The sequence below is a fragment of the Lipophrys pholis genome (genome assembly GCF_963383615.2).
Source record: "Lipophrys pholis genome assembly, chromosome: 23".
In the NCBI taxonomy this organism is placed as follows: domain Eukaryota; kingdom Metazoa; phylum Chordata; class Actinopteri; order Blenniiformes; family Blenniidae; genus Lipophrys; species Lipophrys pholis.
In genome coordinates this window covers 788,881-812,547 of record NC_137645.1, presented here as the reverse complement: position 1 = coordinate 812,547, position 23,667 = coordinate 788,881, and the positions used below count along the sequence as shown (strand labels likewise).

The window sequence follows — 23,667 nt, the reverse complement described above, 5'->3', positions numbered from 1 at the left end:
TAAAATTCAAACACAATTCTTGCAGGAATAAATAAAATCGCTAAACATGTAATGATTTTTTGTGTCCTTGTTCGTGTTGAACGGGGGACATAATACAGTGATGCACACGATATACACAGCATGCGGGGAAACTAACACGGAGTATTTTTTAATTTAGCTGTCTTTTTTACGGGATACCTTCTTACTGGATGACCTGTTGACTCCGGTTTTACACGGACGGACGAGTACAATGCGTTATTTGGTGGTGAGGTTCAGTAATGACGAGAAATAAAAGTGTTAGCACTGAGCTAACGGGGACTAGCCTGTGTTTTTAGCTTCGAGCAGGATAGTTGACATTCTTAGTTTATTGTAATTACTATCAGTTATTCATATATATTTACAATTTTTCTTCAAATGGGTCCAATTAATACGAGTTAGCATGTGTGGCTATTACCACTAAGTGAAACTATCACATACGTAACAGACTTTTTCTTTACTTTTATTTGCTGTCTGTTGGAGTTCTCTCCTTTAAACCTCCTACCAAAGCAACATGTCTCTCTGGGCAGCAGAGGAGGTCATCAGAAGGACTGTGCGCCTTTGCAGGCCCGTTTCCCAGCAGCTCAGCCTCCTGGTGGCCACATCACCAGTCACATCTTCAGCAAGTCAGAAGCTCACACACGTCCAGAAGCAGAGCCAGAGACGGGCAGCTTGGTGTCTTGTCAGTTCAGCGAGGTTCTACTCGCAGGAGAGGAACATCACTGATGAACTGGAGAAGGTGGACGTGGAGAATGAAATCACGGAGCAGAGACAGTGGCAGGCTCCCTTCCTAAAGCACCTGCTGCAATGTGGCTCTCCGTCAGACGTGCTGGATGTCACCCGTCTGTACCCGCCAACAATCCAACAGGTCAGCAGCAGCCTGATGCACATGTGGACCGTCGCCAAGAAGATGCCCGAGGACCAGCGGCGGTACGAGCTCCAGCTCATGTTCAAGCATCCTGCCTTTGAGGAGCTTCTGCAAAAGGCCATGAGGTCCCTAAGTCTGATGCGCCACGAGGACATAGTTTATACTCTCCTGAGTATGGTGAATCTGGGCGTGCCCCAGAGGAGCCGGGTCATCGAGACATCTCTGCGAACCGTGCAGGTCGACTGACAGTAAAGTCACCCTGTTATATAATCAGAATTTTGTGTGTGTTGTTCACACTGACTTTGTTTCATCGTCCATTCACAGGAGAAATTAAACGACTTTGATGAGAAATGTCTGTCCATCTTGGCCACCAGTCTGGAACATATGGAAGACGGTCCCAACGTTGATTCACTGAAAGCTGGCATGAAGTAAATCTTATGGGGATGGAGTTTAAAATGATAGAGTTACTTATTTAGACTTAAAAGGATGACAGTGGCGTTCGCTTCATTCTAGGTTAGTGGTGGAGGAGCGACTCTTGGGCGCCAAGAACGTGGTCACTCTGCAGACGATGATGCGCCTGCTGGGAAAAGATGTCCCAAAAGAGCTCAAATGGAAACTCGAGGTTTGTTTATAACCCTTGATTTCTGGCCGTCAGTGACTGAGGGCCTCTTTTGGTTATGCCAATATTCTATGCAGTGTCTAATAAGATAAGATAAGATATCCTTTATTTATCTCACATGTGGAGAAATGTGCAGTGGTACAACAGGATAGTAAAGAGAAAGAAGTACACATAGCAGAAACTAAAAAAGCAGATAGAAATACAATATAATAAAAATATGCACACGGTGCCTATAAGTGTAGACATGTACAGAATATGGGGGTGGATGTATTGCACATAGTAAATACGTTTTTATAGATTATCATTGTTATTGCACCACTTCATGCCCAGTTGGAGTGGGGTGATATTGTCCGGTGGTGGTGTGCAGTGGTCTACTGGGAGCAGGCTTGGTTGAAGAGTCTGACTGCAGCAGGGAGGAAGGACCGGCGGAGTCTCTCCGTCAGACACTGCGGGTGGAGAAGCCTGTCACTGACGGAGCTGCCCAGTGATGTGACGGTCACTTGATTTTAGCTGCTAAAAGTTCATAGAATACTTCTTTTTTTTTGTTATCTTTTCCAGAAAAAGGCCTTATCGATGAAGAACCAGTTCAGCGTTCCCAATGCTCAGTGCATGATCTCCACTATGGCTACGATGGGCTTCTATTCTAAGCCTTTGTTGAACATGTGCAGCAGAAAGATTGCAGGTAAAACGTGTATTGTTAGTTCTCCCTCACTGCATCCTTCAACCTCCTCAGTGGACTTCCATGGTCGGCGTCTTTTTCTCTCCGTGACCATTTGTCCATAAATAAGACCTTTTAATATTTTCTGACAGAAGACCTGCATGGAATCCCATTCAGCGGGTTGCTGAAGCTGCTTCAGGCCTACAAGGAGCTGCTCTACAGAGACTTACATCTGCTCACGGCCATCTCGGACTATATCGCCTCCACAATGGATATCTGGACCAACAAACAGGTACAGACACACGGACACGAGCTTCGTCCTGTATAATTTGAACAGTGATGTCCCTTCACTGCTGATATTTGATCTCTTCTTTCCATTCAGCTGCTCCCTCTCCTGTCTGTATTTGAGAGCCTGGCCTTCTGTCCCGCCGCCGTCATGGAGGCTTACGCTGAGAAAGTGATTGCCAACCCCGACATGCTGACGCTGAAAGACCTCCTCTGCGTCCTCAAGGTGTACTCCTCTCTCAACTACGACCTGCAGCACCGGCAGCAGCCGTGAGTCTCTGACTGAACTCAGACGTTGCTTTAAAACCTGGTTGTGTTACTTTAAGAAGCTAAAGCTTCAAATACACGAGAAAACTCCTCTTTAACCTATGAACTTCTTTCCAGTGCCACTAATTCCGATTCCACAGTAGGAAGCAGCTTTTAGAGTGTGAAGAAAAGGCTTTAGGAACCTGATGATGTCCTCTTGGCCTCGGTTGTTTGTTCATGTGCCTGCAGAAGAAGAGCTCAGTTTGTTCCTGTACACAGTGAGACAGTCAGTGCAGCGAACCAACGTGGAAATGCAAAGAATGCAGAAAATAGATTTCTAAGGCCAGAGGCTGAGGCTTTTCTCTGTATTTAGACTATCAGGAAGGATTTCCTCGTTGAAGAATTAATGAGTTAAACTCTGTTGTTTGTTGTCCTGCGGGAGCAGCTTTGTGGACAGCCTCAGCCGGGCTCTGGACTCCCACCTGCCCGGGATCTCTGAGTTTGCTCTGTTGAAGTCGGTTTACTTCTTCTGTCTGCTGGGCCACTTCCCCTCAGCTCCACTGGAGAAACTCCTGCAGAGCAGCAGCCTGCAGCAGCTGACAGGTCGAACCCTGATCCCACATTCTTCTGCCTCACGCTTTTCACCTTTTTAACCTCGACTTGCTCTCTTCTGACATCTCCACAGGCTCCAGGTTGTTGAAGAACGGGGAGAGGATGTTTCACACAGTAGATTTGTGTCTCCGACTCGACCGCCCTCCTCTTCCTCAGCCGCTGACTTTCCCTACGTCTGTCATGGAAGTCCCCACGACTTCCAAGTCACCCCTCAACCCGTGGCTCCTGGAGGGCCTGCAGAGCCTGCTGGAGGGTCAGGAGCACGTCACTTTGCAGGAAACGGTGATGGAGGAGGACTTTTACCTCATAGGTAAAGATAAAGCTTGAGTTTGTGAATCGCCGCTCGATCTTGATCCTCAAAACGACCTGTTTGTGAATTTAGACGCCGTGATAACCAAACCTGTGGCTGGGAGTGAAGCAGGAGAACGCCGTCCGCCAGCACAGAGCGGTCAGAGGTAAGGTTTCAGCTCTGCGCTGTGGTTGATGAGCATCAGCAGATCTGAACAAACAGAAGCGTGTACGTGAAAGCAGGAGGAGAGGAAGTTCTGGTTTTCTGTGCCGACGGTGTCGGGCAGTGATGCATGAAGAGATTAGCTCCGCCTACTGATCCGTTCCACATCTTTGCCTCCAACAGCAGGTGTACTGTCGTTTCGAGAGCGTTCTGTCGGGTATTGATGCAGAACTGCAACACCAGGAATCACTTATTTAATCTTTTATTTGCTGTGTGCGTTTAAAAAAAATTAAGATCGTTTTAGTGGAGAAAGTGTGTTCAGCTCCAAAACATCCACCTCAATAAAACTACTATAAAACCTTCACAGATTAATATTTTTGATTTTTTCTGAAATAAACTGCTTAAAATGATCAAATATTCAATTGTTATTAGAAGATGCAGCACTTTTATAATTTAATGTCACTGGAAAGATTATTTGATAGCAAAGTTTTGGTGGGAAAGATTTTATTTTATTTTTAGTTTTTGTGAAGCATCAGGTTTGGAATCGACCTCCTTTAAAGCTGCTATCAAACGATATTAAAAGATAAAATGAAATGTAAACACAAGATTATTCTAATTGTTGTGGTTTTTGCATTCTGTGGTCTGTAAGTCTGTCAATTTGATTAATACTTCTTTTCCAATGAACACACATAATAAGCAGTAACAACCAAACTGAAGAAAGGTTTGGCCAAATAGATGAAAATATCTGTAATAAAGAGTTTAAATTTGAGTCGGTTCAGTATTTTGTACCAGACTTTTCTCTTCCAATGTCACTGGAGTAAATTCAACCAAACATTTGAGACGAACTGCATCGATTCCTGGTTTGCTGCCAACTTGTTTAAGTTACAAAATCTTTATTTGATCATTTATTCTGCAAAGGGAGACGTGTGTCTCAGAGATTCTGAGGAACTTTCCAGAAACAGAATCGTGGAGTGTTTGCATTGTGACACTAAAGAGCTTTTTCTCTGCTGTTGGTACAGTTGATCACGGCTGGGATGTTGACGTGAATGTTTGCAGTATGAAGGTTTACAATATGTGTTGTCGTCTTGTTTCCTGTTCTTATACGAGGTCACTCATAATTAGAAACCCAGTCTTATGAAAAACGTGGATTAAAATAGGTCAGAACTATTAAGTTCAAACTGAAATGAAAACCTGAACATGGGAAAGGTTTGATGACGTTATGGTCTGTAGTTCTGTCAGTCAGAGGAAGTTGGAAACTTTGCTTCATGACTGAAAATAAACCCACATTTTCTCATATTTCAGGTTGTAGATAATTCACTACCTCATGGAGCGTCCGCCCTCATGTCGTCACGCTCAGACTGTATCTACGTTCACGTTTTCATAGTGTTTTTTTGTCTCCTAGAATTGCAGTAATTCACGCAGCTCAATCCATGTTCTGTTTCGGCTCGTCCAACCCGCGCGGTCCTCTGGCTCTGAAGATGCGCCACCTGAAGATCCTGGGATACGAGCCTGTGCTGGTGAGACTCGGACTTCACCATGTTTTAATTCTTTAACATGATTAGGAAGATTCTTTGGAAAATGGCAGCGTCTTATTTTGCTTTATTGAACACTCTGCCCCCTGACTAATCCCTCCCTTCTCTTATCTATTCATATTTTTCCATTATATTTTATATATTTGTATTTTTTTTTTTTACTTTTCTATTATTTATTTATATAGTCATGACGATCATTATTGTTTTTCTATTCTATTTAATTAAATTGTATGTATTATTTTTATTTTATCTGTTTATGTATTAATTTTGTTCTTATTTATCTATTTATTTGCTTAAAGTTTAGTTTTTAGTAGGTGTGTTCCTTTCGTCCCTTAAGGTGCGAGTGGAATTTGGAGATTGGGGTATTTAAAAGAAATGTTTAATGACCTCTGTATGTTTAAGTCGGTTACTTTTCATTTGCCATAATAAAAAAGAATAATTTGAAGCGTATTTTATAGGAATGTAAATTGCGATCAAGCACTTCCACAACAAGTCTCATTGCAATGTGGTTGAAATAATAAACTGGAATGAATAAAAATCTGTTTTTTTTCTTTCCAGGTGTCGGAGCACGAGCTGCAGTCGGTTCCTGAGGAGCAGAGGACCGATTTCCTCAGGACGCGGATTTTCCCAGAACACCACAGGTCAGAAAGACGGGCGGAAGCCGAACTCGCAGGATCTTGAAGGCTGACGGTTTACGGACCGTTCACCATGACGGGCTATTTAATGCACTTGAGGTGAAGAAACGTGGAGGAAAAACACCGACTTAATCCTACAGAAGATAGTGAAATATTACAAGTTTGGAAAGGAATTTATTTAAAAAAAAAAACGTCCACTGATTAAAGCTGAAATGTTAAAGTGAGTCTTGTGAGTGAAATTGGCAGAAAGTTTGTCCTTGTTTTTGGGTTTCAGTCATCAGGAGGTTGAAATCTTCACTGTAAATCTAAGCAAAGCTTGTGGGTGACAGACAAACCGCTGAGCAAACAGCAGTCGGTTTGCAGAAACTGCGAGGAAAAGGTGGCGGCCCTTTGAAGCAGCTGCATCTGCAGAAGGAGGGAAAGAAAAAAAGAAAAAGAGGAAGACAGGAAGCTGCACCGTTTCCTGTTTTCTCACTTTTCTTAGAAATAATCAATAATCAGTAGAACGTCTCAAAGGTGTGGTCAGTCTAGATTCCCACCTGCTGAACCAAGATTTAAAAGTGGTTTAATCCCCCGAGAGGAAGCAAGCAAACTACCCACGGTCTGTGGGTTGGTTTTATTTTGTTTTTCATCCGCTTGGTTCGTACAAACAGACATGTAGAATAAAAGAACAAAACAGCTGCTTCTGCCACGTCGACACAAAGCAGCTGCAGCGTTACGAAGAAGGATTGGACCCGGTGTGGAATCAGAAGTGTCGAGGGAGAGGGTTCTGGATGCCTTTCTTCTTCTTGGGGGCTCGTTGTACCCGTGGTTTGGTGTTCATGTAGTCATTGTGTAACTCCGTCCTCCTCAGCTTGACCTGCGACAAACACAGATCAACACCATTGAATCAGTAGTTTTGGAATCGGGGGGGGGGCCGAGGCCGGCGGCCGGTGGACTCACCCAGCTGACCCAGGCCAGGATGGTGACCGCCAGGCTGTAGATGCTGAGCAGTGCCACCGCCACGATCCAACTCCAGAGCCTCCTCTGGCTCCTTCCTGGGTCGTCTTCATCCCCTGTAGGTCCGCTCGGTCGGCCTCCACATTGACGTCCTGAAAGATCCAGGAAGCGTTCACACACACACACATCTTAAAGTAAAACTCAATACGTCACCCGGGTTGACGGGTTACCTTCCACCAGCACCAGCACCACGGGGTCGCTCTGGATGTGCTTCAGGGGAGGAGGGAAGGTGATGGTGGCCTCGCACCGGTACTCCGCCGAGCTCCTGGACGCCGTCACCATGAAGCCGGCCAAGTTTCCCTCCTCACTCTTCTGCGGCTTCACGTCCGAGCGGCTGCACTGGGCGTCACATCGCTGTGCGTCCTGCTCCAGTTCACAGGCGTAGCTGCAAATCGGCTGCTGGTCCTTGAAGAGGCTGAACCTCAGAGTGTCGTCGGTCACATTAGGACACGGTATGAGCACCGAGCGGCTGCAGTCTGCGGGGAAATATCACATTATTAAGCTCGTCTTTTGTGACTGTAACTCAAGCATCCCTTGAAATGTGTCTGCAGGCGCTAAGACGAAGGGAAACGTGTTTCACGTTTGTCTGGCAGGTCATTAGATTTGCATTCACTGCCCCAGCTCGTGAGAGTCGTCACTTCGCAGCAGCTCCACCCCCACATGGAAAACGGATTTCGTTGCAGCCAAACTCAAGAAAAAGGGAAATTTGCCATGCCAGTGGCACACATGAGTCAGCCGCTGGCTTTCAGCACGCAGCTCAGGAGCGGCTGGAGTTAGTGTCTCTGTTGTCAAGGTGTTGCATATCATTAGTTTTAATACTCTAACGTATTCTAACAAGTACAGGCACAGAGAAGTTGCATGCAGTTGAGGCAAAATCCCAGAAGAAATACAAACATTTCCTCCATTAGATGCTTTCTCCTGACCACATACTCCACATTATTTATATATTATTGCATGGCCAGGAATTAAAAGCTTATTAGAGGAGTAAAAAGTGTGAAGAAGTTAAAGAATCTGCGGGGGACACCCTGTCGATGCCGACGATCCCACCAGTTGCACCAATCAGGAGAGAACGCCAGTCTTACCGTCGGGGGCCCCGGAGCTCGGAGACGGAGCGGCGCGAGACGACCCGCATCCGAGGACGACCGCCAGCAGCCAGCAGAGCCTCATGACCTCCAGCGTGACCTCCAGCCTTTCCAGAAGCTTCCTCACCTCAGCAGCTCCGGCTCTCCGGTTCGTCTCTGACACCTGCCAGCTTCGCTCTGACTGAAATATAACGTCAACATCAAATAACATCCTGTGTCAGAGAACGCCTCCTCTGCTCATCTTTCCACCCTCCAATCTTGTTTGTCACCTTTCTGCCTGTAATTCTACGTCACGTTGCTTAAACTTGCTCCGTCAAAACAGAAGTTCATTTAATTTTTGATTTTCTTTTTTCTGTGAATTTTACATAAACACGTTGAGTCACTTCTGTGTTTCCTTTCTCACATTAGTCTTTCCGCTTATTATAAATTCAATCTCGTATATCTGATGAAGTTGCATGTTTTAGAATCCGTTATCTGCAGTGTGAGGAATTCAAACAGTTGTGACGGCTGTAGCTCATATCCACACACACACTGCACCGTCCAGCTCAGAGGATTTGGGTCATTATTCCCCAATATAATGAAGATATAAGATAAAATCAGACTTTATTAATCCTACATGCAGAAATTCCGTCATATATCTTATGTGTTAACAATCTCTACCATTATAACTCTCAGTAGTAGGTAAAACTTAGAATTTTACGAGCTTTGACACTGAGTTTCTATCAAATTTTCTTTCTTTAACACTACATAACACTGATATTTTTAGTTTTCTTTCTGTTTTGAAACTAGCACCATCAAAATGTGAGTTTAGAATTAAAGTTAGAAACAATCAGCTGCTCCTTTTGTTTCTTCTTCAATAACTCAAGTGATTCATGGTGTTTTCAGTGACGGTTCATGTGTTAACGTCAGCTCGAGGGGCAGAGACCAGCAGTTCATTAACCCTGTGTCCCGCGATGGTTCAATGTACTGAGCGCACTGAGAAGCACAGACACACATCAGACTGGCGTGGACTGATACTTGATGTGTCAGACAGACAGACGACAGACAGCTCATACAGTTTATATACATACAGTATGTGAGGAAAATAAAGTCCTTTTTCATCCACTAGGTGGCGGCAAAGCATTTACTTTTCACTAATTTGTTGCTTCTTACACTAGTCTTTGCTCCCAAAATATACATATATTATATTATTCTGGTTTAATGTTTTGTTTGACTTCTTTCAGTTTCACCACCACCACCACCACCCCCACCCCCACCCCCAGGAGGGATTAGAGGCCATAAAAGAGGTGAAAATGTTGAGTTTGTGTGGCAACACATGGTGACAAATTCATGGGATTTGGAGGCAGGGATTATGTTTTTGTTGAAAAAAGATGTCTGTAATTCTAATGGGGAATAAATGGAGGAGGGGCTTGATGGGTGAGTAATGCCATGTGTCCATATGGATGACAATAATCTCCTAATCTGGAACATGCTCCATTTGTCTCTGCGGGTCGTTTTAGGTGAGTGGCGACAAGAATCAAATTATAATTATTGTTATTATTTATTTATTGTTATAATTATTTTTATTATTATCATCAATATCATTATCAATATCAATATTATTATTATAGTTAAACCGGGAAAATTGTACTGACTTTGGAACAATCTAGCAAAACAATTATGACGCAAAATAATCCAAACTTGTTTGGATAAGATAAGGATGAAATAATTTATTAAGATAATTTTTTTTTTAAAGGGGGATTTAAATATCGCAGTATAAGTGGGTAGTGTGGATACTGATGTTGCGTTCCATGTCCCTCAGAAATTGTTTAGACTTGTTTGTTTGTGAGACGCTTTAGAACGAACCGATGCGTGTGTTTGGTATTTCAACGCACGCAGTGACTTTGCATCCCGATAAAGCCCCGCTGAGTTGGTCAAAGTGGACATTTTGTCTCGTTTTGTCCTCGTTCAGGGACTCGTTTCCTCCGGGCAGCGCGATTTCCGGGGGTCCCTGAAGGCCGCCCCAGATCCTGGGCTGGACAGGAAGCGGCGGAGCCTCGCGCGTGTCTCCCGCAGCTCCCGCAGCTCCGGTCAGAAGAATGGCACAGGGATCCGGACCGTGGAGTAACGTATGGAGACATGAGGACACCGAGCAGATAGATTCCAGTTTATAAAACAGAATTCCAATTTTTCCCAGGAGTTTTTCCTGTTTCTTAATCCACCCCGGGGCGCAGGGATATTTATTGGAGAACAGAAGAGAACAGCCTCTTTGTCGATCCCCTTTCTCTGTAAGTGGATTTTCATTTACCAATCTTATGTGTTTAAATCTTTTGTCACCTCCTATTGATAAAAATCCTGCTCCCAGAGGAAGATGTGAGCCACACATCATGGATGTTTGTGTTGTCACACTCCTCATGCGCCCTTTACGCTGCGTCCTCGGGAAACACTCACCCAAAAAACCGGATTTATGTGTGACTGTGGGCTTGTGCAGTTATTATAACGGTGTATTTGTCCCCCGTGGGGTGTGTGTTGGTGTGTCGCCCCCCTCTCGCCCTTCTGTGCGGCCATTGAACGGTCCCTTGTCTTGGGGGAGAAAGGGTGTGCGCGTTTTGGGGCCGACTGGGAAAAGCGCCGCGTCTTTGCACGGTGCGGATTAATTGAGCGTGAGTGCATTGTTTGCGTGGATTTGTTGTTGTTGGGGTTTTTCTTCTCCTTCATGCCAAAGCCTCGCCCCGTCAGTCTGTCGTGTGTTTGTGATTTTTTTCCTCCTCTGCATCCAGCTGAACGGAGATGTAGAGCCAGTCTCCACCCTGTTCAGCAGGGGGAGGCGATCCGCTCCTGGTAATGGCCGATCATGGTATTATCGCACTTCTGTTTATATTCTGCTCTTTAAATCCCTCATTGTGTGTGGTCTACATCCTGTAAGGTGCATTATGATGAGAGCTGGACCACATGCATCCTCACTGCAGCTTCTGGTCAGTGTTTTCTTTCCCTTTGTTGGCTGCAGATTGGACCTCATACATCCTGTCTGACCAGTGACCCCCCCCCCCCATTCAACGACTCAATATGTAAGACTCAGTATAAACTCAAATAATAAGCAAAATCAGACAAATCACCAGTTATGATGTCATCTTTTTGTGTAAGTCTAAGTTTATTCCTGCAGGACAAGTTTGCGCCACAAGATGGTGTGTTGAGTCACTCGAGTAAGCAGCAGGGGGGGCAGTGCGCTCTGCGTTACCACACATTGGTGTAATCTGCAGCCCGAACCAGGACCAACCAAAAAAGAATGGTCGAAAACACTGAAAGTTAAGCAATAGACAGACTAATGCTTTAGTGACACTGCCACCCAATGTACAGCGATGGCATAGCAATCAAGAATAAGATAAAGAATTTATAGTATATATATATATCATATATTACAAATCAGTAGTTCAGGCTGTACCGTGCCCAGATCTTCTTGTCATGTCCACGAACCATCAGCTGAAATCTGCTTTCTAATCAGTCCAAATGAGGCACATTTCTAAAATAAACCTGCTGAATTACAGAAGCTATTTGTTGAATTTTGGTGAAGATTGATGGTTATTAAGGTTTGGGTGTCGTTTGTATAGTTATGATAGGAGATGTTGTAAAGTTCATGATCTGAGCCAGAGGGACCATGTAGATGTAAATAAAAGAGGTCCTGGGATGGAGCCATGAGGAACCCCGCAAACCTAACGCATGATGCTACCTCCACCGTGCCTCGCCATGTTGTTGTTAGTTGCAGGTATACAGTTTACATACGTGCTGCTTATTTACCCATTATTCAACTTGAGATTCATCCAGTTACACGAGAGTTTTCTGGTAGTGTTTAGTTTTTGTTAAATTCCAGGCAAGCGGAGATGTTTTTAAACGGCGATGTTGTGGCTAGTTGTGTACCTCACTCAGCATCCCGTTTCGAGCCTTCGGTTCTAAATGGTCGGCGAGTTAGTCTAACTGGTGAACAGTTGTTTGAGATGACGTTGCAACACTTTACTTTGAGACTCAAATCAATAGATTGTAACTGAAGGTCTTTGAAGATTCATATTTCTGTAAATCAGGGTTTCATATCTGCCCATTTGACCTGGGATTTCATTTGATTGATTCAACTTTCACTAATGTTTCCAGAACATTGTGAACATCTGAAAGGTCTTTTCTGCAGAGACGGGAGATGTTGATAGTGTTTGTCTTGTGTTGAGCGGATTGTGCTTGGTTATAGGTGTGATTGAGCTTTTATGATCAATACATCCTGAGCATGAGGAAGCTTCAAAAGGCGGAGGTGTTTTCTCTGGCCTGCCTTTAGAAGTTAACACGGGAAAGATAATGACCGTGGGGTTCAGAGGTCATTCACAGGCGAGCTGCTCGCCGTGCCTCCGTCTGGCTGGCCGTCATATGAGCTCAAGTTTTCACCCTTTAAACGTTTAGGTGTTTGCCCTCCTGAGGCCAGGTGAGGACGTTTCTGACTGTACCTGTTAAACCCGGGGGCAGACGCAGGAAAACATACAAACGTTTTCTGCCCCTCCTGGAGAAAAGAGCCACTTGGCCCAGCCTTTATCCCCCCACAGTGGCTTTATAATAGACCGTCTGTGTCCTGAAGGCACGCTTGATTTGCATCAACAAAGCAGTCGTCTCCTAGCACATTATTCTGGGCAGCGACTATACGACCCGTTCCCTTACAGTGGAGTTAATGTGTTGAAAATAAGCACCGACCTTCTGGCTGCTCCTCCCCGGAGAGGGACGGAGGACCAGCAGTCAGAGTCGCGTTTCACTCACGTTCTGAACGATTGAGAGCAGATCTGGAAAGGGAAACATAGCTTTGGTTTGTTTAAAACTTAATTATGAGCTGCTTTGTTAAATGAAAAGTTGGATTCAACTCTTTGGCGGCTGGAACCCAACAGGATTGTTGCAGCAACATGTGATTTCTCTCAAAGAGGTCCATGTTCGAATGCCTTTTCCATCAAATTTATAGCCACTAAGAGGAATTTTGATGAAAAACACATCAGGAGACTAGAGGCAGCTTCATGTTATGGTATCATACAAAACATTTCCTCTGTAGATTTAATAGTCCCAAAGTTACAGGCAGTAAAAAACGCTCAGTCATGGCTTCAGTTTCTGGCCGAGGAGGTAAAACATGTGTTTGAGAGTAGCGTGTCATTCCTCTGCTCCTGTTTTAGGAGCATATGTAAGAGATTTTTACAGTGGGCTTTCTTTCTGGAGGCTATTGAAAAGTGAGCCCAGGGGAAGAGGGAAGGTGATATATTCTGGAAGGAACATGGGATCCTCGCCACATGTCACCGGAAACATGGTTTTCTCATTCGTCCATAGTGGAAGAAAAGTTTAAAAAAAACATGTTGTGTTTTCCTCCCTCCATCCCTCTGCCTGCTTTCCCCGAGACGCAGCTGATTAGATGGAAAAAAGCAGTTGTCAGAGAAATTTGAGGCTTGAGGAATGATCCCCAGAGACGCTGTGTTTTGAAGACCATGGATCCGAGAGCTATTCTTAGTTTGTGCACCGGTCCGTCCGTCTGTCGGCACTTTGTTCGCTCTGTCGTGCGAATTGCGAGGCCCCGTCTCCGACTCCCACCTACGTCCCCGGGCGCCAGGCTTCCCTTCGCACAAAAGCACCAAAGACAAGCCCGCAGGGGGGGTTGATGGTGATGACGGCGGGTGTAGGGTTACCCAGGTTGGGTTACAGCCGGGGGTGTGGGTGGGGCTGGAGGGTGGCACTTCAAACGCACCCTGACAGAGAGCCGGAGGGGAGAGGCCAACCCGGTGTTTCCACCAGCTGCACCGCTGCAGCAGCTCCTTAATGCCAGACGAGATGTCCTGAGATATTGTGTGCCAGTGAAGATGTAGGAGTTATTGTGTACGTTTCATTCCAGGCGGGCGCGCCCCGCTCCTTGTCGGGGCCACGTGGTCCCGGCCTCTATGGGGCCTTGTTCTGCTAACATTTTGCTGACCTTTGATGGCAGCTGCTTCTGCCATTTGCAAACAAAGACAAATGGCTGACCAGGCGGCCTGCAGCCGGGAAAGCCTTCACTCTATCAGGTCGGGAGCTGCTCTTCCGTTTGGCCTTTTCATTTATCCTCAGAGCCTCAATAGCTGGAAGTCTGTGCTTTTACCCTTTGTTAGGACTGACTCTGATTCCTCGCCGTCAGAAGTCTGTTGGATTGTTCGCCGTCACTCACGGAGCCTGAACTCCTGCACATCTGATGGGAGCAGGCAGAAGGAGGGCATCTGCCCCGTCTCCTCCTCCTCTTCCTCCTCCTCCTCCTCACCGAGCAAAGCCTCACGTTTGGTTCAGCAGGTGTAATCAGCCACACGAGGAAATATCCACCGCTCTGCAGAGAGACGTCAGGATGACCTACAATCACGTCTTCGCCATGTTGGCGCTCATATCCATGCCAGTGGGTGAAAGCAGAGTGAAGACATTTATAGCTCGGGTCAGCGCTGCAGGGATTCACACACTTGTAGGAAAAGTACATTTTTCACTAAGAAATGGTGTAGTATTCCTTCACATAGTCTGCCTTTCAGGATTTCTCTGATCTTCAAGCATTCATCGACAATTAGTTTCCCATCTGTACATTAGAGGAAGTGAGAAAGTTAAGAAACACATTATTTTAATTTTTTGCTTATTAAATGTCATAAACTCATGTTTTGGCCGGGATACCAGTAGTATTTCATCAGGGATCAATGGTCCGATCAGAATACTTTGCGAGTCCCTGCCCTGAGCGATTCCATTGACAGACGTTTCTTCTTCTATCTCCTCTCTTTGGTAGTTTTTATAGCCTCCGCGGCAGTGTCCCGCTCTGTATGTTTTTATACTCTCGCTGCGCTGAGTTCACGTTGTTTCCTTAGTAACTTCTCTGCTATGTGCTGACTGTGCAGCTCCACTGCGGCCTCACTGCTCCACTATGTACTGAGGTTATATCTCCACAGCCTCCTCTCTGCTCTGCGTTGGCTTCAGATCTCCGTACTGGCCCATCTACTCTGCGACTTGAGGAGCTCATGCTCGGAACTGAAGACAAACAAAATGTCATCCCCGTGATTATCACACCAGAAATTATAAGGCAAAAAATGTAAAATCCAATAATAAGCTTTCAGCATGCATCAGGTGATCCTGTCGGCCTTTATCTCCGCTCACTTCTTCGGTGGCCCATTTTCTAACATTTCAACTGATCTGTCATGATGCATGTTCTTGCTCCTCGTGTGTTTCAGCCGTTAATTGTCCTTTTTGTCGTCACCTCTCTGACTCTATGGTTTGTTTAAGCAGCTTATGCAGCTATTAATCAGTGTAGCTCTGACAATGGCAGGTGGCTGGTTCTCGCCCCTTCCTCCTGTACGCTGCTGCAGATGGCCTGTTTCATTCATTTGAGGCAAAGCAGCACGTGACAGGAAACAGGGGGGGGGTCTTTTGTGAGGCAAGCTGTCTTTATCATCACTCTCCACATAGTTAATCATGCAGTCCACGCATCAACACCTGAGACCGTCCCAGCCTGGAGGCCTGGCTTTGTATCTGTCATTTCACAAAGTTGGATAATCGTCTTCAACGTGATGCGGGGAAAGGGAATCTCATCCCAGTGGGAATTAGTCCCTGAAATTCCAGCGGCTGCATCAGATATCAGAGAGGTGGAGCGAACAGGTGATTTATGGTGTTTTGTTGCTTTATGTGCCACTGCCGGGTCCAGTGGACGCTCCACCACAACGGTCACGTGACGGCTGATGGATGCGATGGTTTGTCTGTGTGGACGAACTCTGGATAAAAGCTCTTTGACTCCCAGACGCTTCGGGCAGGAAGGAGTGTTTCAGAGACGAGCATGAAGAACACAAAGTGCCCACTCAGAGGAAACACACACATGCTCTCTGGCTGCTGGATAGAAAATATATTATTGACTCGGGGTGATGTATGATCTGTCTGCGGTGAGAATTACATATGGAAGAGGAAAGTGGATTTATTCCTTCCTCAGGGCTGCTTTCATGTGCACTATTTTACTTTAATGAAATGGCCGTTCCTCCGACGTTGGCCTTGCAGCTCAGCCGCTCTGTGTGTTTCCTCTGTCTGATCAGAGTTCACTGTGTTCTCATGAAACCAAAACAGCAGTGTGTATGTATGTGTGTGTGCAGGCTGCGTGTGTTTGTTTACCTTCCGTCGGCCTACGATAACACACAGCGATGAGGTTCTCGGGAGAAACACACACAAATTCAAACATATTAAACCGTTTCCCCTCACCCCACTGTGACAGGCCTCTGTTTGGAGGAACCTCTGCAGTTGCTTTCTGACCTTTGACCTCTGGGTTGTGTTCCACTGAACTCCACCGAGGGGTCAGTTTTATTCACCACTTGGGGAAACATTGAAAGACGTTATGACACAATCTGACCCAGCCGTTCTCCACGGTGGCGTTTCCTTCGGGCTTACATTGTGTTTGCAGTGTCACGTTTGTGTGTATTGCTGGAGTGGAACTGGGCTACACTGTAAAAATTTACACGCAAATGCTTTGTAATGTTGACTTAGGCAACCTGAGGAACTTCAAGAGTTCACTCGAAGCTCACAAAATCGTTCGGTCAAGTTCTTTGACTGTGCATATCTATAAAAAAATTCACAAGACAAATGGTTTTTGCTATTTGAAGATGAATAAAGTGACATGAACCTGAAGGATTAAGTGAAATGGTTTTATTGTAGTTCTGATTCACCCTAAAGGTAAAATCAAGTGCATTATTGAAGAGTTCCCACTATTTCAAGTGTTCCTGCGTTCAGCTGAAGCCACATTACACCCAGTCTGGGGTTGAAAAGATGTTTTCCATTAAATATGCACTGCAGCCTATTTTCTCCCTTCAGATCTTTCACCACGGCTCTAAAATGTGATCATGAAAGTTCCTGTGAGGAGCTAGAGAAACCTCTGCAGGCTACAGCCGGGTGGGGGGGGGGGGGGGGGGGGTATGGATTGATGAGACTGAAGCATATGGAGCAGCAGAGAGTTTTTCATGAGGACATAGAACATCATGTGTAATGTGACGGCCTGGAAACACTGAGGTCATTTTTCTCGTCCCCTGCCAGTGTCTGGAAGTTCCACCTTTTCACAGCGCTCGGCCTCAGCTGCTGCGTTTGCTGGCAGGCTGCTCCATTTCTCCTTTTTTTTTTTCTTTTTTACATCGGAGTTCATGTAGGACGCTGGAGGAATCTGCAGTTTAGCTGCAGTGACCTACAACTCCAAGAGAATCCAGGGAAAACAGCCGTGCTCAAAGTGGATTGACACTTTTTTTTATTATTTTGCGAGAGAATCCCTTGACAGTTACTCAAACCTGCAAGCTTAATCTCACAAAATAGTGTGATCGTGCGTGTGCTCGTGTATGATGGCCTCTTGCCAAATCTCATTGACTAATACCCCAGCAGCTCTGCGTGTGAGAGCGCAGGCCTCCATTCAGCCAGGCTCTGGGTTAAGTTAGTGGCTGAGTAGCTTGCTAATCTCTCTCCGCTCCGCTGATCTTCACTCTCTAGTGGTTCCTGATTATTCTGACCCACGTGCCACCCAGGCTTCCCCGCGTGCCGCGACTCAATTGTGATCTGCCCCTGGTTCTGGTGCTGAAGTGGCCTTTTGGACCCACAGGGAGGGTTACTGTGGTGTTTGGTTTGTCAGCTTGACCCCGTTGCCCCGTGCTGCTGAGAGATTATCACAACCGGTCCGTGTAAATGAGAAGTGAGATTTCTGCCTCTAATCTGATCAGCTGCGACCGAGCCTCGCTAATGACGAGCTCTGACCGTCACTCACTATTATGTTTAAACAAAGATCTCACAAAAGAGGACCGGGCCAAAAACCTCGTCACGTAACTCTGTATGTGTGTGTTACATTTCCAATAAACACCCCCCAGCCAGCAGGACCCCCGTCAGATCCCACCGGCCATCGTGGGAACATTCCTGACGCAGCATTATTCCATAATTCCCACCATGTGTGGCTTTTCCAGAGCCGAGCGCTCAGCAGCACGGACTGTGGAGAATCCCACTGAGGAGAGATCGGCTCCAGGCCTCGCTGTGTGAACGAGTTTGTGACAGTGGAGGTCAGCTGTATAGAACCTTTCACCTTCAAACTCCTCGAGAGAGGACGGAATTGAATGTCCTGTTTACGCGACGGTGTTTTCAAGTGAAAACAACGGAGTCACTTCCAATAAGTTTCGTTAAATTCATAAATTAAAACCAGTGTAATTAAAAATTTACTTCAAAGACTGCCAGGTTGTCTGAAAAGCTGACTTGGCAGTTTTTACTGTTCTCTAAATATATTTTTGAATGTCAAGAGTTATTTGGCTGTTAAAGTGGTGCTGACGATACTTGCGGGTGTTTTCATTGACCCGTTGATGAGGTCAGTCGAACCGCTGTGCCAGAATGAAAGCAGCTGCATCTTGCAGTTGCGCTCGATTTGATACCAAAGTGATTCTCCCATCTCATCAATCAGACGACTAATGCTTTACCTCTGTGTCCTTACAAGAATGCTTGGGGTCGCCGCCGGGTCTTATCTTGTTCTGAAAGCAGATGAAAGTGCTGCCGGGTGATGCTGATCGATAAGTCCCTCTGGGTTGAAGCATTCTTAAATCCTTGGGTTACTTCATGTACTTGTACCACATTTACAGATGCGGCGTCTGTAATCATGGCTCTACCGTCTCCTCTGTTCAGGCTGCTTCATGCTGGTATGAATAACAGACTCGTCTCTCGGCTCGCCGGTGTTTTTACGATCTGACGGTTGCAGCTGAGGAACGGTAGAAAGTGGCAGCGCGCCGTCAACCGCTGGTTAATTGTATGGTGGTTAATGGCTGTTGTTGGTGATGTCATTGTACTGGATTGCGTGTTCCTGTGGGAGCTTGCTGTTGTTTGGCCCCTTTCGAACTGGAACACATGTTCTATAATGCCACTGCAACAGATTTTTCAACAAGATAATCATGATGAAATCTGATAAATCGTAGTAGAATAGCAATGATGCTCTTATTCACTGCGACATTTGAAGTTCAACACACTTAGTAACTTGATTACCTGCAGAAAGCCCAGGGAGAACATGCAGACTCCACATTGACATACTATCGTAGATATAGCACTTGGAGCTGTAACTTTGTGCTTCTGAAGGACTGTGGAGTTTCTTTGTTGAGCTGAAGTTGCACATTGTGGAACTGTTACTGTACACACACGGGCGGCGTGTGCTGATTCGCGGTGCCTCCCCTCCAACAATCCTGCCTTTATTTCCTGCCCTGACATCATCACGAGCCCCCCCCCTCCCTCAGTGCCCTGCCCTCCTTCCCACTTCCTGCCCCGACAGGAAGCCGGCCGCCCCAGAGGAGAGCTGCCGAAGCGGGAAGTGTGGGTGGACAAGGACACACCTGTGTCCACCCACACTGGACGCTGTGTCTGGAAGTGGGGCACTGATCCGCACCGCATTTAACGAAAGCTGTCAGCGCTCACACACAGGGCACCTTTTGGGGGCGGAGGTGTGTTTCTGTAGAGCGCAGGGTTGAGCTTGAAGAGGAGATATTGTTTCCTGGGTGTGTTGTCCACGCACACACCCTCGCTCAACACGCTGATGCTGCAAGAAAAGCAATTCAAAGTGCTCCACGTATGTGAACATCTAATAATAAAATAAAGAAACCTCAAAATGAAGAGACAACAACCCCCCCTTGTCAGCCATCCCGGCTCCTGGTGGGTTGGGCATGTGTCGCAGGCCCGTCTTTGTCTTTGTCCGGCAGCAGCTGCCGGCTGAAGCAACTGTGCTGCAGCCACACCTGTTCAATGGCCTCGTGTTGACTGAGTGATTCCACAAGTTAACCGTGTGCAAATGGTGGTGGTGGTGGTGGTGGGGCGGGAGGGAAGGGGGGGGGGGGGGGGGGTGGCACACATGCAGGGATGACAGGCGTAAACACACACACTTTGACACTCTCCTTGTTACATGAAGCTTGTTTGCAGTGAAAATACCCCCTACAGGGACACTTCTCTTCTTTTTTTCTTTTTTTTACCAGTAGGGCGGCCCCTTGCTGGAGCCGAACAACAGTTGGCGAGTAGGGGAAAGAAAAAAAAAAACCCCAAAGGAACAGCTGAGACCGGCAGGATGAGCGTCCTGGTAGTTAGCCACAACATCAGCTGCTCGCAGAAAGTCCATGAGATAAGCTGTCATGCCTGAATCACGCTTTTCTTCTCAGACTGTGACTCAGCATGGAGATTAAAGAAAAAAGCATGAGTCGGCAGAGTTGTAAGCAAATGAGTTGATGACTCGCCGAAACGTCTGAAGCAGGTCAGCGTTACTGAGACCTGGCGGAGGCCGGTGAGTCACGGCCGCCGCACACGCAAGGGTTTTGACAAGGTTTCGACTTCTGCTCTGACTCACGTGAGATGATTGGCCTGCAGCAGCCGCCGCGCTCATTACGCCGGCTGCATGTGCGAGTGGGAAAGAAAGGAAGAAGGTCTCTGCAGCCGCAATGTTCTTAATGGAGGACGGGTTATAATGAGGAGGGAGCTGGGCCTGATTGCTTTCAGAGCTTTGTGATAAGTGTCTTTCTGGCTTAGTTAAGTCTTCCCACTTCAGCAGCCTCCAGTTAATCCTCTGCCCTCCCTCCTCCAGCTGCTGAGCTTCACTCCTCCTGCAGCACACTGACAACTCGACTGTTAATCTACCATCAGATGACCGAATTATGGATTAGAATTGAACATTGTCTTCTTCTCTTTTTGTTCAGGGGATAAACGCCCGGCCACGGAGTGGAGTGCCACTTTCATCTGACCTTTAACCTCAGAGGGAAGAAGGGAAAACCACTTCAGAGGTAAGAGTTCCTGTAAACGAGAGTGAGGAAATAGTGCCACTGCTGCTCTCTGTGGGTAATAAACCCCAAGCAGACCGAAAAGGGGAAGAACTGCCGGGACGTTTCTGCCAGTGAGCTTCAGAACTCAAACGCTGCCGAGGCTGTTCTCCTGCCTCCTCAGGCCAAGTTATATTTAAGGTGGTCCGGAGTGCCAGTTTTACAGCCTCTGACATGCGTGTCTGAGGCGGCATGTGTTCAAGCCATCACATCTGTCATCTCGCCGCCTCACCAGGGGAATCCACTGCGTTTGTGCTTTTTGTTGTCTAAAGAAAACTGAAAAGAAACGAGGTAAATCAAGAGGAAGAAGAGCAGTGAGGGAGGCTTTACCCCGTCGCAGAAGGCCTTGTTAAACCAAAGCCAAATGAAAAAGGAGGCAGATCCTGTCAGAGGAGTCTTCCTCGCCGAAGGAGATAATTCCTGACTCAATTGGAACCATGTGAGGCTGAATCGTAGCCGTGGCCTGTCGACGGAGACGCTCCTCACAGGGAGCCTTTCTTCTCACTGTCGCTGTTCAACTTGAGCCTCAGAAGTTTCCATCAGTACTTATATCAGGAGCCGCTTCTTTTTACCACACAACTCTCTCGTCGGTGCCGTCCACAGCTTCACAGTGCCAGCCATCTATTTCTATCGAGCTTTCGATTGTGCACACTCACACACACACTCACTCGGGGAGAACATGCAAACTTCTAAATGGCCACAGGATGAATGACAGGATGCAGCCCAGGAACAATATAAAGATCAATGTTACACACACAACATATTTTGGGGCGAATGTTGATGTCTTCCTCCCGGACTGACTTTATCAAATTAGATGTCACGGCTACAACTAATGCCCAGCCATTTAAAAGAAATTCTACATTCATTGGCATTTTTTTGTATGAAGATTGCGTCAACATTTCAGGTAGGAAGTTGTAACACCAGATACAGTAGCTGGCCTATAAGTCAGACCGAAAACTGACAGAACTTGAGGTTTGTAAGTTTTTCCATGCTTCTTGGAAACAATTCAGGGATACATGCAGATTCAGTTCAGCCGGGTTGTGAAGACGGCTGCTGAAAGATTGCTCCTCTTGGTTTGGGTTGAGTATAATTTATTAAATGGGAACACTTCCAGCAAGGGATTTATTACTTGCACAAGTCTTTGATTTATAACAGAACAGGACTTTTCCATTGGTCCCATGGAATGAATACAATATACTCCTTCAGATCAGAAAAGTTAGGAACCGGGTCTTGCCAGTTCAGAAACACAAACGTAATTATGATAATTTAAGACTCACTGGAGTTATTGCATCTCGGACAAAAAGGTTTATGATTGATTAAAAACAAAACGGTGCTATGATACTCGTACTGCGTCGACCATATTTATGAAGGTTTTAGTGTGTGTGTTTGGGAGGAGTGACGCCACCCAGTACTGCTCACTCTCAGCTGTCGGTATCTTTCAACCTGTACGCACACACACACACACACAAGGCAGCTGTTAACCTGCCATCCGGTTGTCATGGCAACAGCTTCATTCATGCATCGGACACTCTTAAAACAGTCCGTCCTTCAAATGATCTCTGGAAGTTGCCACGGTCCTTTAGGAAAGTGTGTGTATTATTGGGTTCGCAGCAATACAGCAGGAATCCTGCAGGTGGAGCGGCAGGAAACAGGCTGGCCCTTTTCTTTTTCAGGCCTTTCTGGTGAAGCACACAAACACACAGCAGCTGTGGGGACGACGGGTGGAGGGGAGGGGGAGACGTGGAACAGAGTAAGACTTCCTCAGCTGCCGGTGGCGTGTGCTGATGGACGCGTGTCACTCCGCCGCACGCTATCTGCAGTCCATCGTCATGTAGTTCCTCCACGCCGTGCTGCCGCCGCAGCGGGTTTCTCTAACAGGTGGCACTTGTAAACCTCCTGTTAAGCCACACAGAGCACGCTCCAAGCATGACTTCATTTAGAAAATAAATCTTTTGATTAATGTAAATTTGCTTAGATATGCACAAAAAATGGGCAGTATGGAGTGAATTGCAGCTCTTAAAAAGTTTACTGTCCTAAAACTCCCTGAGAACATATGAAAAAGCCATGAATGTGCACTCCTGCCTGCTGCAGAGAGGCTGTAAAGTGGTTTGCATGGTGGATTTCATGCAAAGGAGTGATTCATCAGCATGTGCAGACCGATTACTACTCTGTAACTTATGGGCATGTGTCTGTTGGATCAAAACGGAGGTAAAATAAATGATTATGCTTGCATAGTTTAATCAATCAATCCTTTTAGTGGCACTTATGCAAGCCCAGGCCACATTGATTAAATGAATTCCAGCACTGGGAGTTATTGTTATTCAATTGGTCAGCACTGAGAGGAATGTAACGGGTATTATAAGCCCTCGTTTTTCATCATGGTCTCACTCTGTTTCTGATCTGCTTCCCAAGGTTGAATTTGTAGACGTGAACCCTGCTCGGAGCCCTCATTTGAAGGGACATCGATGAATTTGCGGGTGGTTTGTCTGAATGCATCACACCAGGTTGACATTCCCATCTGATGAGGCACAAAATCCAGGCCGCAGTACGATGCAGCAAACTGGATTTCTTCAAAAAGCAAACACCAGCGGGGTAAATCAGCGGAGGAGGCACTCCACGCTTTGCAGCTCTTTTTGTTCTTCATATTTTGGCAAATCAGTGGGCCTCTCATGTTTTTTTTTTTTAAGCAGCTTTTAATGTCTGGCTGCTTCTTCCCTGCACTGGGTTTCAGTTGCTGCTGCTGCAGTGCTGCATCATGTTAGTGTGTGTGTGTGTGTGTGAGAGCCCCCTGCAGCAGGCTACCTGAGTCCCTGCATGTAGGTGTGTAACGTGAGCTCTTGCGGGATCGGA

General features: G+C 46.3%; 3 protein-coding genes across 5 annotated transcripts in view; 2 read left to right on the top strand and 1 right to left on the bottom strand.

Moving 5' to 3' along the window:
- The first annotated feature begins 78 nt into the window (after positions 1–78).
- fastkd2 (FAST kinase domains 2) lies at positions 79–6,144 on the top strand. Of its 2 annotated transcripts, none has more exons than XM_080492674.1 (11): positions 79–1,120; positions 1,208–1,311; positions 1,397–1,505; positions 2,061–2,184; positions 2,316–2,452; positions 2,543–2,715; positions 3,137–3,294; positions 3,377–3,613; positions 3,686–3,758; positions 5,157–5,271; positions 5,845–6,144. In XM_080492674.1, exons 1-11 carry the CDS (start codon positions 530–532, stop codon positions 5,965–5,967), a joined length of 1,944 nt encoding a protein of 647 aa, XP_080348800.1. In that variant the 5' UTR covers positions 79–529; the 3' UTR covers positions 5,968–6,144. The 2 variants fall into 2 exon arrangements, with proteins under 2 accessions (XP_080348800.1, XP_080348799.1); XM_080492673.1 differs by having other exon boundaries at positions 90–1,120; positions 2,313–2,452.
- On the bottom strand, positions 6,048–20,387 carry LOC308127560 (uncharacterized protein; the record flags this gene model as incomplete). Its single annotated transcript, XM_080492691.1, has 6 exons — positions 6,048–6,780; positions 6,864–7,012; positions 7,091–7,396; positions 8,003–8,183; positions 19,278–19,421; positions 20,352–20,387. The coding sequence occupies 6 exons, from the start codon at positions 20,385–20,387 to the stop codon at positions 6,667–6,669; spliced, it is 930 nt and encodes a 309-aa protein (XP_080348817.1). The 3' UTR covers positions 6,048–6,666.
- The window catches only part of raph1b (Ras association (RalGDS/AF-6) and pleckstrin homology domains 1b), a 33,973-nt gene continuing 20,394 nt past the window's right edge, over positions 10,089–23,667 (top strand). For both annotated transcript variants that reach the window (XM_080493120.1, XM_080493119.1), the window contains exons 1-2: positions 10,089–10,269; positions 20,698–20,781. The gene's annotated coding sequence lies outside the window, so the exon portion shown is untranslated. The remainder of the gene's footprint in view (positions 10,270–20,697; positions 20,782–23,667) is intronic.

What these genes read in the sequence shown, in the direction of transcription:
- fastkd2 (XM_080492673.1), top strand. Translation starts at nt 530, where the DNA reads ATGTCTCTCTGGGCAGCAGAGGAGGTCATCAGAAGGACTGTGCGCCTT. An exon ending in AGCTCAAATGGAAACTCGAG is followed by an intron (nt 1,506 to 2,060) that starts GTTTGTTTATAA and finishes TATCTTTTCCAG; the next exon opens with AAAAAGGCCTTATCGATGAA. An exon ending in TGGGATACGAGCCTGTGCTG is followed by an intron (nt 5,272 to 5,844) that starts GTGAGACTCGGA and finishes TTTTCTTTCCAG; the next exon opens with GTGTCGGAGCACGAGCTGCA.